Source organism: Symphalangus syndactylus, chromosome X (assembly GCF_028878055.3).
Source record: "Symphalangus syndactylus isolate Jambi chromosome X, NHGRI_mSymSyn1-v2.1_pri, whole genome shotgun sequence".
NCBI classification, from domain to species: domain Eukaryota; kingdom Metazoa; phylum Chordata; class Mammalia; order Primates; family Hylobatidae; genus Symphalangus; species Symphalangus syndactylus.
Genome location: NC_072447.2, coordinates 156718167 through 156730282, shown reverse-complemented (window position 1 = coordinate 156730282; position 12116 = coordinate 156718167). Strand labels below are relative to the sequence as shown.

The 12116-nt window shown below is 54.6% G+C and overlaps 1 protein-coding gene and 1 non-coding gene across 3 annotated transcripts; both read right to left on the bottom strand.

The window, feature by feature from the left end:
* Positions 1-774: 774 nt before the first annotated feature.
* Positions 775-3307, bottom strand: RPL10 (ribosomal protein L10). 2 transcript variants are annotated; one of them, XM_063635064.1, is made up of 6 exons: positions 3141-3307; positions 2308-2366; positions 2108-2215; positions 1766-1904; positions 1070-1232; positions 775-990 (listed from the first exon to the last, which is right to left on the bottom strand). In XM_063635064.1, exons 1-6 carry the CDS (start codon positions 3161-3163, stop codon positions 838-840), a joined length of 645 nt encoding a protein of 214 aa, XP_063491134.1. In that variant the 5' UTR covers positions 3164-3307; the 3' UTR covers positions 775-837. The 2 variants fall into 2 exon arrangements, with proteins under 2 accessions (XP_063491134.1, XP_063491135.1); XM_063635065.1 differs by lacking the exon at positions 2108-2215 and having other exon boundaries at positions 3141-3301.
* On the bottom strand, positions 1281-1415 carry LOC129476570 (small nucleolar RNA SNORA70). The gene has a single exon (XR_008654999.1). It is a non-coding gene; the product is annotated as a small nucleolar RNA SNORA70 (small nucleolar RNA).
* Positions 3308-12116: the final 8809 nt, after the last annotated feature.

The following is a 12116-nucleotide window of genomic DNA, read 5'->3' as shown; positions in this document are numbered from 1 at the left end:
CCAACATACCCCAGCTCTGGGACCAAAAGCCTTTGGAGTCCTGTCCCTGGATACAGATGCTCAGGCCACCCACCTAGCACTCCTCTCATTTTTGCTGCTCCCCCAAAAGCCAGCGCTGTTCAATAGTTCAGGTCAGACATCTAAGATCCCCAGGCCAAACCATGCCACGCACGTGTCTATTCCGAGGTTTTTGTTACAAAGGACCAAAGGTTAGCCTAGACCTTTGGCCAGGTGGTGAGGGCCCTGGGAATGCAGGCTCTAGAAGGGGTGGGGGCATGGGGCCCAGGAGGTTGCTAGAGATAGGAAATGGGGCAAATTGCAGGTGACATCAGCAGTACCTGGATGATTCCCACCAAGGAGGAATGGCTAAACCAGATGGGTGAGACCAAGCCCAATATGATGCACACCTACCCTTGCTAAATAAACGCTGCTGCTGGTCAACCTCTAGCCCACAAGCCCCTCTTGGTCCCCATGTGTTGTAATAAGCAACACAACTGTAGGCTGACCCCCAGCCTGGGATTGCAAGGCTTTGCTGCAGCTGTGCTTCATGAAAAGCACTTCAATGCTTTTCAACCTACTGCCTAGGACCTGGGGAGGTCCAAGTCAAGCTCCAGAGTAGACAACTGACAGAAGGCCACCAGTCCCAGCCCTTTGCAGCGTTTGCTGCCTCATGAGCAGGGCTGAGTTGTCAACCTGTTTCTGAAGTGAAAGGGCAATGACCCGAAGGTTCCCAGAGGAAGTTCCTCCCCCGTCAAGAATGCAGATACAAAGACGTAGGTGGACAGGAAGTAGAATTTATTGGTGAGTATTAAGAGGGGGTCAGCACATTGGAAGCCCTCATGAGTGCAGGGCCCGCCACTTGTCCAGAGGGCCACGATTGGGGATGTACTTGACCCCACAGCCATCTGGAATGAGCCGCTTCTCAGCCACCATGTCTTCAAATTCATCAGCATTGAACTTGGTGAAGCCCCATTTCTTTGAGATGTGGATCTAGGGAGCAATGGAAAGAACTAAGTCAGGAGGCCTGGGGCAAAGAAAGGTGGGAGAAGGGGGCTGCAGCACTACGTACCTTCTGGCGGCCAGGAAACTTGAACTTGGCCCTGCGCAGGGCCTCAATCACATGCTCTTTGTTCTGCAGCTTGGTGCGGATGGACATGATAACTTGGCCAATGTGAACCCTGGCCACAGTGCCCTGGGGCTTTCCAAAGGCACCTCGCATGCCTGTTTGGAGCCTACGTTGGGGTAATGCAAGGTCAGAAACATGAACATCCATCGGAAAGGCCTGTCTCCAAGGTCCCTTAGAGCAACCCATACAACCAACAGGCTGCGTACACTACCAAGGAAGCTGCTGTGTGCAGCCATTGCACACTGAGCCCCCATGAGGAAAGGAACTCAGTCGGCTTAATTGGCTGCAGAGCATCCCAAGAACCACTGAAAAGGCGCCACTGGGCTCCTCTGCCAGCTTCAACTACCTGCTTGCTGGCAAGATGGTTGTCATCAAGCTAAAAGCAAAAACTACTCCCATCACAAGTGTTCCCCCTAACCCGTGGGGAAGAGCTTGCTAAGACTTACTCATGCTTTGTTTGTATCCGCAACAGTCCACAGGAAGGGGTCCTCAGTGACCACTGAAAGTCACTTGCCAGCCTGGCTTTTCTAGTAGCCATAGTGACTGAATCACTGGGGCCACCTCTATGCTCTGATGAAATAATGCAAGCCTAATAATGTAGAGACTCCAACTGCCTTAAAAGGCCCAGACCAAGCTCACCTGTCAGCCCCAGCACAGGACAACATCTTGTTGATGCGGATGACGTGGAAGGGGTGGAGCCGCACCCGGATATGGAAGCCATCCTTACCACAACTTTTTACCATGTACTTATTGGCACAAATTCGGGCAGCCTCCAGGGCTACGTAGGGAGAAGAAAAGCAGCAAAGTGAGAGAAGATAATAGACAAACATTCACCACGACTATCTCCAGCTCGGGGGAAATGTGTTGGCTGAGTTTTGTAAGGCTCATGTTTCATCAACTCCCAATTCCAGTGCAGTGTATGTGGGTGGGGTTGAGGGAGCACGGAGGAAGGACTAGGGGTGACAAAGAATCCTGCCTTACCTTCAGAGGACAGCTGCTCATATTCATCTGACACCATGTGGCCACAGAGCGGAAACTCATCCACTTTTGCCTTCTTCCGCCCCAGGTCAAAAATGCGAATCTTGGCATCTAAAAAAGGATTGGGTAAGTGTGCAGGGGGTGTCACAGACGGACGCTGAGTCAGTAGAGCCAACCAGTGCAGGGGCTCTTCCACTACTTACCAGGGACACCTCGGCAGAAGCGAGACTTTGGGTACGGCTTGTTTTTACAATACCGGTAACTGCAGGGGAGTGAAAAAACACAGGTTAGGTGAGGTTCACAGAAAGCCCAACAGGCACTTTGCCCCTCAAGGAACAACCCAAACGAGGGACGGGAAAAGGGTGGGGAATGCACGTCCACTTCTAAACCGTTTCCATTCGGGGAAACAAACTACAAAGCAACAGTTGCCTGCTGCAACACAGAGAACACCCAAAACTAGAAACACAACAGCCACCATCTTCCGTTACTTTGTCTTACGCTTCCTATAAACACTTTGCAACAAACTTTCCTAGTTAAAAATTCTCTCTTCAAGACACTGCGTACTACAAAATCGCCGCATTATCATTGCACAGCTCAGGTCACCCAATTTAAGACTTTCGGGCACGTGGCACTAAATCCACCTCCGAGCCGAGTGGAAATGCGTCTGGCGCCCCCTGTAGGACACAGGAGGCGGCCGCACCCGTTTTTCCCGGACTGCCCTTCACGTCCGACAACGCACGCGGCACGTCGCCCGGAAATAAGACAGAGAACGCACACAAAGGCCCCAAGAACGTATCGAGCGCACGAAAATGCTGTGAGCTTGCAGGACAAAGGCAGAGATACGAGAGAACCGTCGCTTCCACACCGACACGGGAACGAACTAAAAAATAGCCGGGAGGTGTAAAACATAGGCTCAGTTCCCAAGACAGGGCCGCCGTACAGGGGAGGCTCCACCCCACAATTGTTTTCAGCGGCCATAGGCACTTCTTTCCCCGCCCGTTTCCCAGCAGTTAAAGTACATAGATTCAAAACTCACCAACGGGCGGGGCGGCGGCCCATGGCGACACCAGGATCTTCAGTGGCTGCAACGAAAGAGAGAGAGTCGGAACGGAAGACGAGAACAGACCTAAAAGGTGTGAGAACCAGCAACGGCACTGCAAGGGACCACAACCGCGCTTACTCACCACACCGATGGGAAAGAGGCGCTCCTCCGCCTGCGCATGGCTTATATAGGCGGTCTGTCTGCGCGCGTAAGAACCATAGAGTCCTGGCGAAGACGGGTGGACGCTCTGTCAGACGTCATGACCATAGACGCAGCCGCTCTTGGCGCTTGCGTCCGGGCGTAGCCCAGCACATGCGCAGATCAGAGAGGTGACCGGGTACCGGGGCCGCGGGCGGCCAGCTGACGAATGGGGCTTCGCCACATGGTCGCGAGAAGCCCGCTTCCGGCTGGCCATCTTGGGCGTAGAACTCTTGCTCTAGGCTTTGCCGTTAACTGTGACAGACGTATATTTCTGAGAGTGGAAAAAAGGAAAGTACCCTAGGTGGGCCTCTCGGCGACCGCGAGAGTGTCCCCGAGCTTTCACGGGTCACGGACACGCTCTCCATGCCTCCTTCTAGGCTAGAGGCCCCGGCGGTGAAGCGCCATACAGGGAGCTGGGCCCGCGTTCCTTTGTCAACCCGGGAGACCGGAGGGGGAGACCCATCCCCCTACCGGAGAGGCTGGACCAGGCCTTGCTGGGAGCCATGCCCCGTATCCCCGTTTTCTGGAGACCCAGGGTTCGCGCATTGCCGCGGGGAAGAGGTCGAGGAGAAATCTCCACGGAGCCTCACGGCCTGGGAAACCCGGGGGCATCACTGGCCCCGCTCCGCCCACCCTGTTCCGCACCGTCCCGACCAGCTGCGTCTCGGGCGCCGCCTCCCATGAGCCGCTCTCGCCTGGGCACCTCCCCACCTCGCCCTTCCCACTCCACTGTGTTCAGAGTCCCTCGGGGTGCGTCTGGGGGTCGTGGGGAAGCAGGGCCGCCCCCACCCGCCGACGGGGCAGCATCCAGGGAGAGGTGCGCAGAGCGGGCGGGCGTCCTGGGGGAAGTGGCGTCTGGAGGTATCTGTCCACCATTCTGCAGGTGGGGCGCGATGGGGTAACAAAGTCTTCCCGTCCTTTGACAGGAAGGACGGGAGGAAATCCTGCTGGAGCGCACCTGTTTCCCAGGATGACATGTCGCTTTTATAAATGGCTGTAGGTCCCTTTGAGAAAAGCTTGGGACGATTTCTGGGGTGCACTTGCAGCAACGGTGCAAGGTCCTTCCCAGGGGAACCTAGCCTCCCTTTCCATCATGGGACTCTGGATCCCGGCGGCGACTTAGGTCTGGAAACTGGGTTCGAGGCTGTAACACCACTGGGGCAATACAAGTCAGGAATTGCGGGGGAGCGCGGTGGCTGACGCCTGTAATCTCAGCACTTTGAGGGACGGAGGTGGGGGGATCACTTGAGCCCAGGAATTTGAGACCAGCCTGGACAACATGGCGAAAAATCGCCTTTACAAAAATTAAAAATTGGCCGGGCGCGGTGGCTCACGCCTGTAATTCCAGCACTTTGGGAGGCCGAGGCGGGCGGATCATGAGGTCAGCAGTTCGAGACCAGCCTGGCCAACATGGGGAAACCCGGTCTCTACTAAAAATACAAAAATTAGGCGGGCATGCTGGTGGGTGCCTGTAATCCCAGCTGCTCCGGAGGCTGAGGCAGGAGAATCGCTTGAACCCGGGAGGCGGAGGTTGCAGTGAGCCGAGACCACCATTGCACTCCAGCCTGGGCGACAGAGCCAGACTCCGTCTCAAAAAAAAAAAATTAAAAATTAGCCAGGCATGGCGGCACACTCTAATCCCAGCTGAGGTGGGAGGATCGCTTGAGCTCAGGAGGCAGAGATTTCTGTGAGCTGAGATCACACCAGTGTACTCCAGCCTGGGCAACAGAGCAAGACGGTCTCAAAAAAAATTTGTGTATGGCCGGGCGCGGTGGCTCACGCCTGTAATCCCAGCACTTTGGGAGGCCGAGGCGAGTGGATTACCTGAGGTCAGGAGTTCGAGGCCAACCTAGTCAACATGGTGAAACCCAGTCTACTAAAAATACAAAAAAGAGCCGGGTGTGGTGGCACACACCTGTAATTCCAGCTACTCGGGAGGCTGAGGCAGGAGAATTGCTTGAGCCCAGACGACAGGCTGCAGTGAGTCGAGATCATGCCACTGCACTCCAGCCTGGTCTACAGAGAGAAACTATCTCAGAAAAAAAAAAAAAATCTGCCTACAGGGCGGGTGCAGTGGCTCACGCCTATAATCCCAGCACCGGCCGGGCGCGGTGGCTCACGCTTGTAATCCCAGCACTTTGGGAGGCCGAGGCGGGCAGATCATGAGGTCAGGAGATCGAGACCACGGTGAAACCCCGTCTCTACTAAAAATACAAAAAAATTATCCGGGCGTAGTGGCGGGCGCCTGTAGTCCCAGCTACTCGGAGAGGCTGAGGCAGGAGAATGGCGTGAACCTGGGAGGCGGAGCTTGCAGTGAGCCGAGATTGCGCCACTGCACTCCAGCCTGGGCGACAGAGCGAGACTCTGTCTCAAAAAAAAAAAAATTTTTTTTTTTTTTTTTTTTTTATAATCCCAGCACCTTGGGAGGCTGAGGTGGGCGGTTCAATTGAGGTCAGGAGTTGGAGACCAGCCTGGCTAACATGGTGAAACCACGTCTCTACTAAAAATACAAAAAATTAGCCGGGCATGGTGGCGCGTGCCTGTAATCCCAGCTACCCGGGGGGCTGAGGCAGGAGAATCTGGCTTGAACCTGGGAGGTGGAGGTTGAGTGAGCCAAGATCACACCACTGCACTCCAGCCTGGGACCACAGAGCAAGACTCTTGTGTCTCAGAAAAAAAAAGAAAAACAGGCCGGGCACGGTGGCTCACGCTTGTAATCCCAGCACTTTGGGAGGCCGAGGCGGGCGAATCACGAGGTCAGGAGATCGAGACCACGGTGAAACCCCGTCTCTACTAAAAATACAAAAAAATTAGCCGTGCGTGGTGGCGGACGCCTGTAGTCCCAGCTACTCGGAGAGGCTGAGGCAGGAGAATGGCGTGAACCCGGGAGGCGGAACTTGCAGTGAGCCAAGATTGCGCCACTGCACTCCAGCCTGGGTGACAGAGCGAGACTCTGTCTCAAAAAAAAAAAAAAAAAAAAAAAAGAAAAAAAAGAAAAACAAAAAAGAAATTCCAGCTACGGTCTCCTCACTCTCTAGTGGGTGTTAAAAAGAACTTTCTGTAGCCAGTTTGGGCAGAGGGAGGATACAGCCTAATCCTGGGTGCCCTAGAAGGTCGTGCAGGCTGTTCTCTGCACAAGGACACCTTCCTGGGGAGCGAGAGGGCTGAAATCCCTCCCGTGTCCTCGCCTCCAGCCGAGTACCTGCCCCAAGAGCAGAGTGCCTCTTGGTGATGTGCACATAAGCCTGCAGGGGTGGGTGGGGGCCGTGGAGCCCAGACAGGCACCAGGGAATCTTGCAGCCCTGCAAGGTGAGGACAGGGGAACTGTCGGAGTTCCACCTGTTGGCTCCTCTCCCTCCTGACCTTCCCACGGGAATCCTTCCAATACATGAACCGTTGGCTCAAAGAAATTGAAGTGGGTTTCTCCATTGCTACCCTCGCCATCTAGGAGTCCATTGTCTTTTTTTTTTTTTTTCCTGAGATGGAGTTTCGCTCTTGTTGCCCAGGCTGGAGTGCAATGGCGCGATCTCGGCCCACCGCAACCTCTGCCTCCCAGGTTCAAGCGATTCTCCTGCCTCAGCCTCCCGAGTAGCTGGGATCACAGGCATGCGCCACCATGCCTGGCTTATTCTGTATTTTTAGTAGAGACAGGGTTTCTCCATGTGGGTCAGGCTGGTCTCAAACTCCTGACCTCAGGTGATCTGCCCGCCTCAGCCTCCTAATGTGCTGGAATTACAGGCGTGAGCCACCACGCCTGGCTTTTTTTTTTTTTTTTAAATTGAGACAGGGTCTTGCTCTGTTGCCCAGACTGGAATGCAGTGGCACGATCAACACTCACTGCAGCCTCGAACTCCTGGGCTCCAGAGATGCTCCTGCCTCAGCCTCCCAATTAGCTGGGACTACAGGCACACGCCACCATGCCCGGATAACTTTTTTTTTTCTTTTGTAGAGATGGGGCCTTGTTAGGTTGCCCAGACTGGTCTTGAACTGCTGGAGCCAAGTGATCTTCCTGCCCTAACCCTAACCCAAAGTGCTGGGATTACAGGCAGGAGCCAACGTGCCTGGCCAGACTCCATGGTCTCTTACCTGGACCAGGGCGATGGCCCCACCCAGGCCCTCAGAACTGTGGGATGAGCTGTTTGCTTATGACTCACCCACGAGAAACTCCCGGAAGGAAGGGACCATGTCTGGAGCACTCCAACTCCAGGCCCCAGACTGCAGGTATCCCTTGCCAACAGAGCTGAGGCCGGAGGGGAAACCATTCCTGCCGCCTGGACTAAGAATGAGATCCTCTTGAAAAAAACAATGCTGAGAAGTGGGCTCTTCCCATCACGCCACCAGCGTCCCAGGAAGCCAGGGATGTGGGTGTCTAATGGTCCCGGACAAGATGATGGGAAACTTCACGTGGAGAAGAAAATGCCCAAGAATGACTGAAACTGTCTGCAAGGTCCTGCTAAGGGAGCTGGCAGGTGCACCAAGTATGGCAAGATGCAAAGCAAGGAGCCCACTGCATTGTTCCCTGGAAGGAGGAGTGCAGAGGAGACCACAGATGCCTGCGCATTTAGCGGGAGTATGGCAGTGCCGTCATGGGGGAAAGGCTGTGTGTGACAAATGGTATGGAGGAGACTGACTGTCCCTTAGAAAATGGGAAAGGAGCCAGGCGCGGTGGCTCACGCCTGTCATCCCAGCACTTTGGGAGGCCGAGGCGGGGGGGATCACTTAAGGTCAGGAGATCAAGATCAGCCTGGCCAACATGGTGAAACCCCGTCTCTACTAAAAACACAAAAACTAGCTGGGCGTGGTGGCTCACGCCTTTAGTCCCAGCTACTCGGTAGGCTGAGGTGGGAGAATTGCTTAAACCCAGGAGGTGAATGTTGCAGTGAACCGAGATTGTGCCACTGCACTCCAGCCTGGGTGACAGAGTGAGACTCTTTCTGAAAAAAAAAAAAAAAAAAAAAAAAAGGCCAGGCACGGTGGCTCATGCCTGTCATCCCAGCACTTTGGGAGGCCGAGGCAGGGGGATCACTTGAGGTCAGGAGTTCAGGACCAGCCTGGCCAACATGGTGAAACCCCGTCTCCACTAAAAATACAAAAATTAGCCGGGCATGGTGGCGTGCACCTTTAGTCCCAGCTACTCGGTAGGCTGAGGTGGGAGAATTGCTTAAACCCAGGAGGTGAATGTTGCAGTGAGCCGAGATTGTGCCACTGCACTCCAGCCTGGGTGACAGAGTGAGACTCTTTCTGAAAAAAAAAAAAAAAAAAAAAAAAAAAGGCCAGGCACGGTGGCTCATGCCTGTCATCCCAGCACTTTGGGAGGCCGAGGCGGGGGGATCACTTGAGGTCAGGAGTTCAGGACCAGCCTGGCCAACATGGTGAAACCCCGTCTCCACTAAAAATACAAAAATTAGCCGGGCATGGTGGCGTGCGCCTTTAGTCCCAGCTACTCGGTAGGCTGAGGTGGGAGAATTGCTTAAACCCAGGAGGTGAATGTTGCAGTGAGCCGAGATCGTGCCACTGCACTCCAGCCTGGGTGACAAAGCGAGGCCCTGTCTCAAAAAACTAAAATACAATTGAACAAACACATTCCAAATGACACCACATTTTAAATGACCCCTTTGGGAGGGAGGGGAACAGGACTAGGAAACAGGGAAGAAGGAAAAAGCGAAAAGATACAGTTCTCCCATCTAATTTTCAGACACCTAAAAAGCTGTTAGCCCAAAAGGTGCTGGTGAGGCTGTGGGTAAACACTGAGGGTACAATGTGACGGACGCACAGTATCAAAGTTAGGGTCTTTTGGGGAGGCAATTCCCTAGTGTCTCCTACAATTGTAAACGCAGGCCACACAAGGTGGGACACATCTGTAAAACCAGCACTTTGAGAGGCCAAGGAGGGAGGACTTGAGCCCAGGGGTTCAAGACCAGCCTGAGCAACACAGTGAGACCCTGTCTGTACAAAAAGAAGTTTTCTAAAAAAGCCAGGGATGGTGGCACACACTTGTGGTCCCAGCAGCTCAGGAGGCTGAAATAGGAAGATCACTTGAGCCCAGGAGGTTGAGGCGGTGGTGAGCTGTGATCGAGCCACTCCACTCCAGCCTGAGCGACAGACTGAGATCCTGTCTCAAAAAAAAAAAAAAATTAATGTACATATATCTCGACCCAGCAATTCCACTTACAGGTAATTATCCTAGAGAGAGATGGATGCATGTTCGAGGCTGTGTTCATAGTAAATGCAAGGTAGAAATAATAATGCTTTAAAAGTACATCAAATGGAGGCCCGGTGCAGTGGCGCATGCCTGTAATCCCAGCTACTCGGGAGGCTGAGGCAGGAGAATCACTTGAGCCCAGGAGGTGGAGGTTGCGGTGAGCTGAGATCGTGCCATTGCACTCCAGCCTGGGCAACAAGAGTGAAACTCTGTCTCAAAAAAAAAAAAAAAAAAAAAGTTTAAAGTACATCAGGCCGGGCGCGGTGGCTCATGCCTGTAATCCCAGCACTTTGGGAGGCCGAGGCAGGTGCATCACTGAGGTCAGGAATTTGAGACCAGCCTGACCAACCCGGGTGAGAGGTGAGAGGATCCCTTCAGCCTGGGAGGCAAAGGTTGCAATGAGCCGAGATGGTGCCATTGCACTCAGCCTGGGCGACAGAGTGAGACTGTATCTCAAAAACAAAAAAGTTGAAATTATAAAAAAGCTAAAAAAAAAAAAAAAAAAAAAAACAGAAAATCACTACAAAATGTGTGGCATAACGGGTTTTTGTTTTTTGTTTTTTGTTTTTTTTTTGAGATGGAGTCTCACTGTGTCACCCAGGCTGGAGTGCGGTGGTACGATCTCGGCTTGCTGCAACCTCCACCTCCCGGGTTCAAGCGATTCTTCTGCCTCAGCTTCCCGAGTAGCTGGGACTACAGGCACACGCCACCACGCCCAGCTAAATTTTGTATTTTTAGTAGAAACGAGGTTTCACCATATTAGCCAGGCTGGTCTCGAACTCCTGACCTCGTGATCCACCCGCCTCAGCCTCCCAAAGTGCTGGGATTACAGGCGTGAGCCACCGCGCCCGGCCGCATAATGGGTCTTAACTTGTTTAATTATGTGGGTGATTGCACAGAAAAATAGTATAAATAACTTTATACTTTTTTATACATGGGATAACTTGCTTCAAGTTATTTCAAAAACTTTTTTTTTTTTTTTTTGAGACAGAATCTTGCTCTATCACCCAGGCTGGAGTGCCGGTGGTGCGATCTCGGCTCAGTGCAACTTCTGCCTCCTGGGTTCAAGCGATTCTCCTGCCTCCAAGCGATTCTCCTGCCTCAGCCTCCTGAGTAGTTGGGATTATAGGCGAGGGCGCCACCACGCCCGGCTAATTCTGTATTTGTATTAGAGACGGAGTTTCACTGTGTTGGTCAGGCTGGTCTCAAACTCCTGACCTCAAACGATCCACCCGCCTCGGCCTCCCAAAGTGCTGGGATCACAGACGTGAGCCACCGCGCCCGGCCTCAAACACCTCTCAGTGATTCGCTTGAGTATGTGTAAAGGGATGCACAGGCCACCCTGAAGACCTTGGTGGTTTCTATTGAAACTACACATCAAGCCGGGCGTGGCGGCCAGTGCTCGGTGCCCAGAATCCCAGCACTTTGTGAGGCTGGGGTGGATCACCTGAGCCCAGGAATCCCAGACCAACCTGGGCGAAAAAGCGAGACCCCATCTCTACAAAAAGTAAAAAATTAGCCGGACATGGTGGTGGCGTGCGCCTGTAGTCCCAGCTACATGGAAGGCGAGGCTGGAGGTTGAAGCCCTCGCTGGGGTGGAGAGGTCAAGGTTGTAGTGAACCGTCATCGCGCCACTGCACTCCAGACTGGGCACAGAGTGAGACCCTGACTCAAAAAGAAAGAAAAGGAAAGAGAAAAGGAAAGAAAGGAAGAAAGGAAGGAAGGAAGGAAGGAAGAAAGAAAGGGAATTACAAATAAAGCTACACATCCACTTCTACACTTCTGCGTGGACTCGAGCCTTCAAGATGGGCGTGGCAACCCGATGACAGGAAACCCTACACGTGCGTGCTCCCAGCAGGCTCCTCCGTGAGGGCCACCAGCCACGGGAAACCACGACCTTGTCCCTCACCAGGAAAAGCTCAGCCTGCGGCTCCGCGAGCGTGGACCGTTCCGTGGCCATGAGCGGGAAGAACCACGGGCTCCCGCCAAGGGCTGGGATGGATCTCGCGGGCGGGAGGCGGAGGGTACGCGGCCCACCCCAGCGGAGGACACCGCGTGGGTCCGCTGAGATAACGCTCCGCGGTGATGGACTCCGTGACTCCCGGAGCAGAGCCCTGGCTGCGCTGCACCGCGGGAGGGAGGGGCTGCGTCTACTGCGGGGCCACGAGAGGGAGGGGCCGGGGCGGGACAGGAACCCGCGCAAGCGCGGAAGTGCCCACGGCCGCGCCCTCCCGCGCGCACCGCGGCGACACCCGGGCCGCCCTCGGAGGGCACGGACGTCGCGCCGCGCTCCCGGGGCGCCTCAGTTGCGCCCACGGCCGACGCCCCGGCAGCGGCGGGCAGGTGCCACGACCTCCGGACGTTTCTCGCCCCTCCTCGGGAATGGAACGCTTAGAGAAGCGCAGGTCCACACCCAAAACACAAGGCGGCACTGTTGCGTGTGCACCGGCGACTCTGCGGCCAGCGCCCTGGGTCTCGCCCCGGGAACGCCTAGGAGCCTGAGAGCGCCGCGCCACACCCGGCAGGGCCGCAGCGGCGCGCACGCGACGGGGTGTCGTCCATTGGGC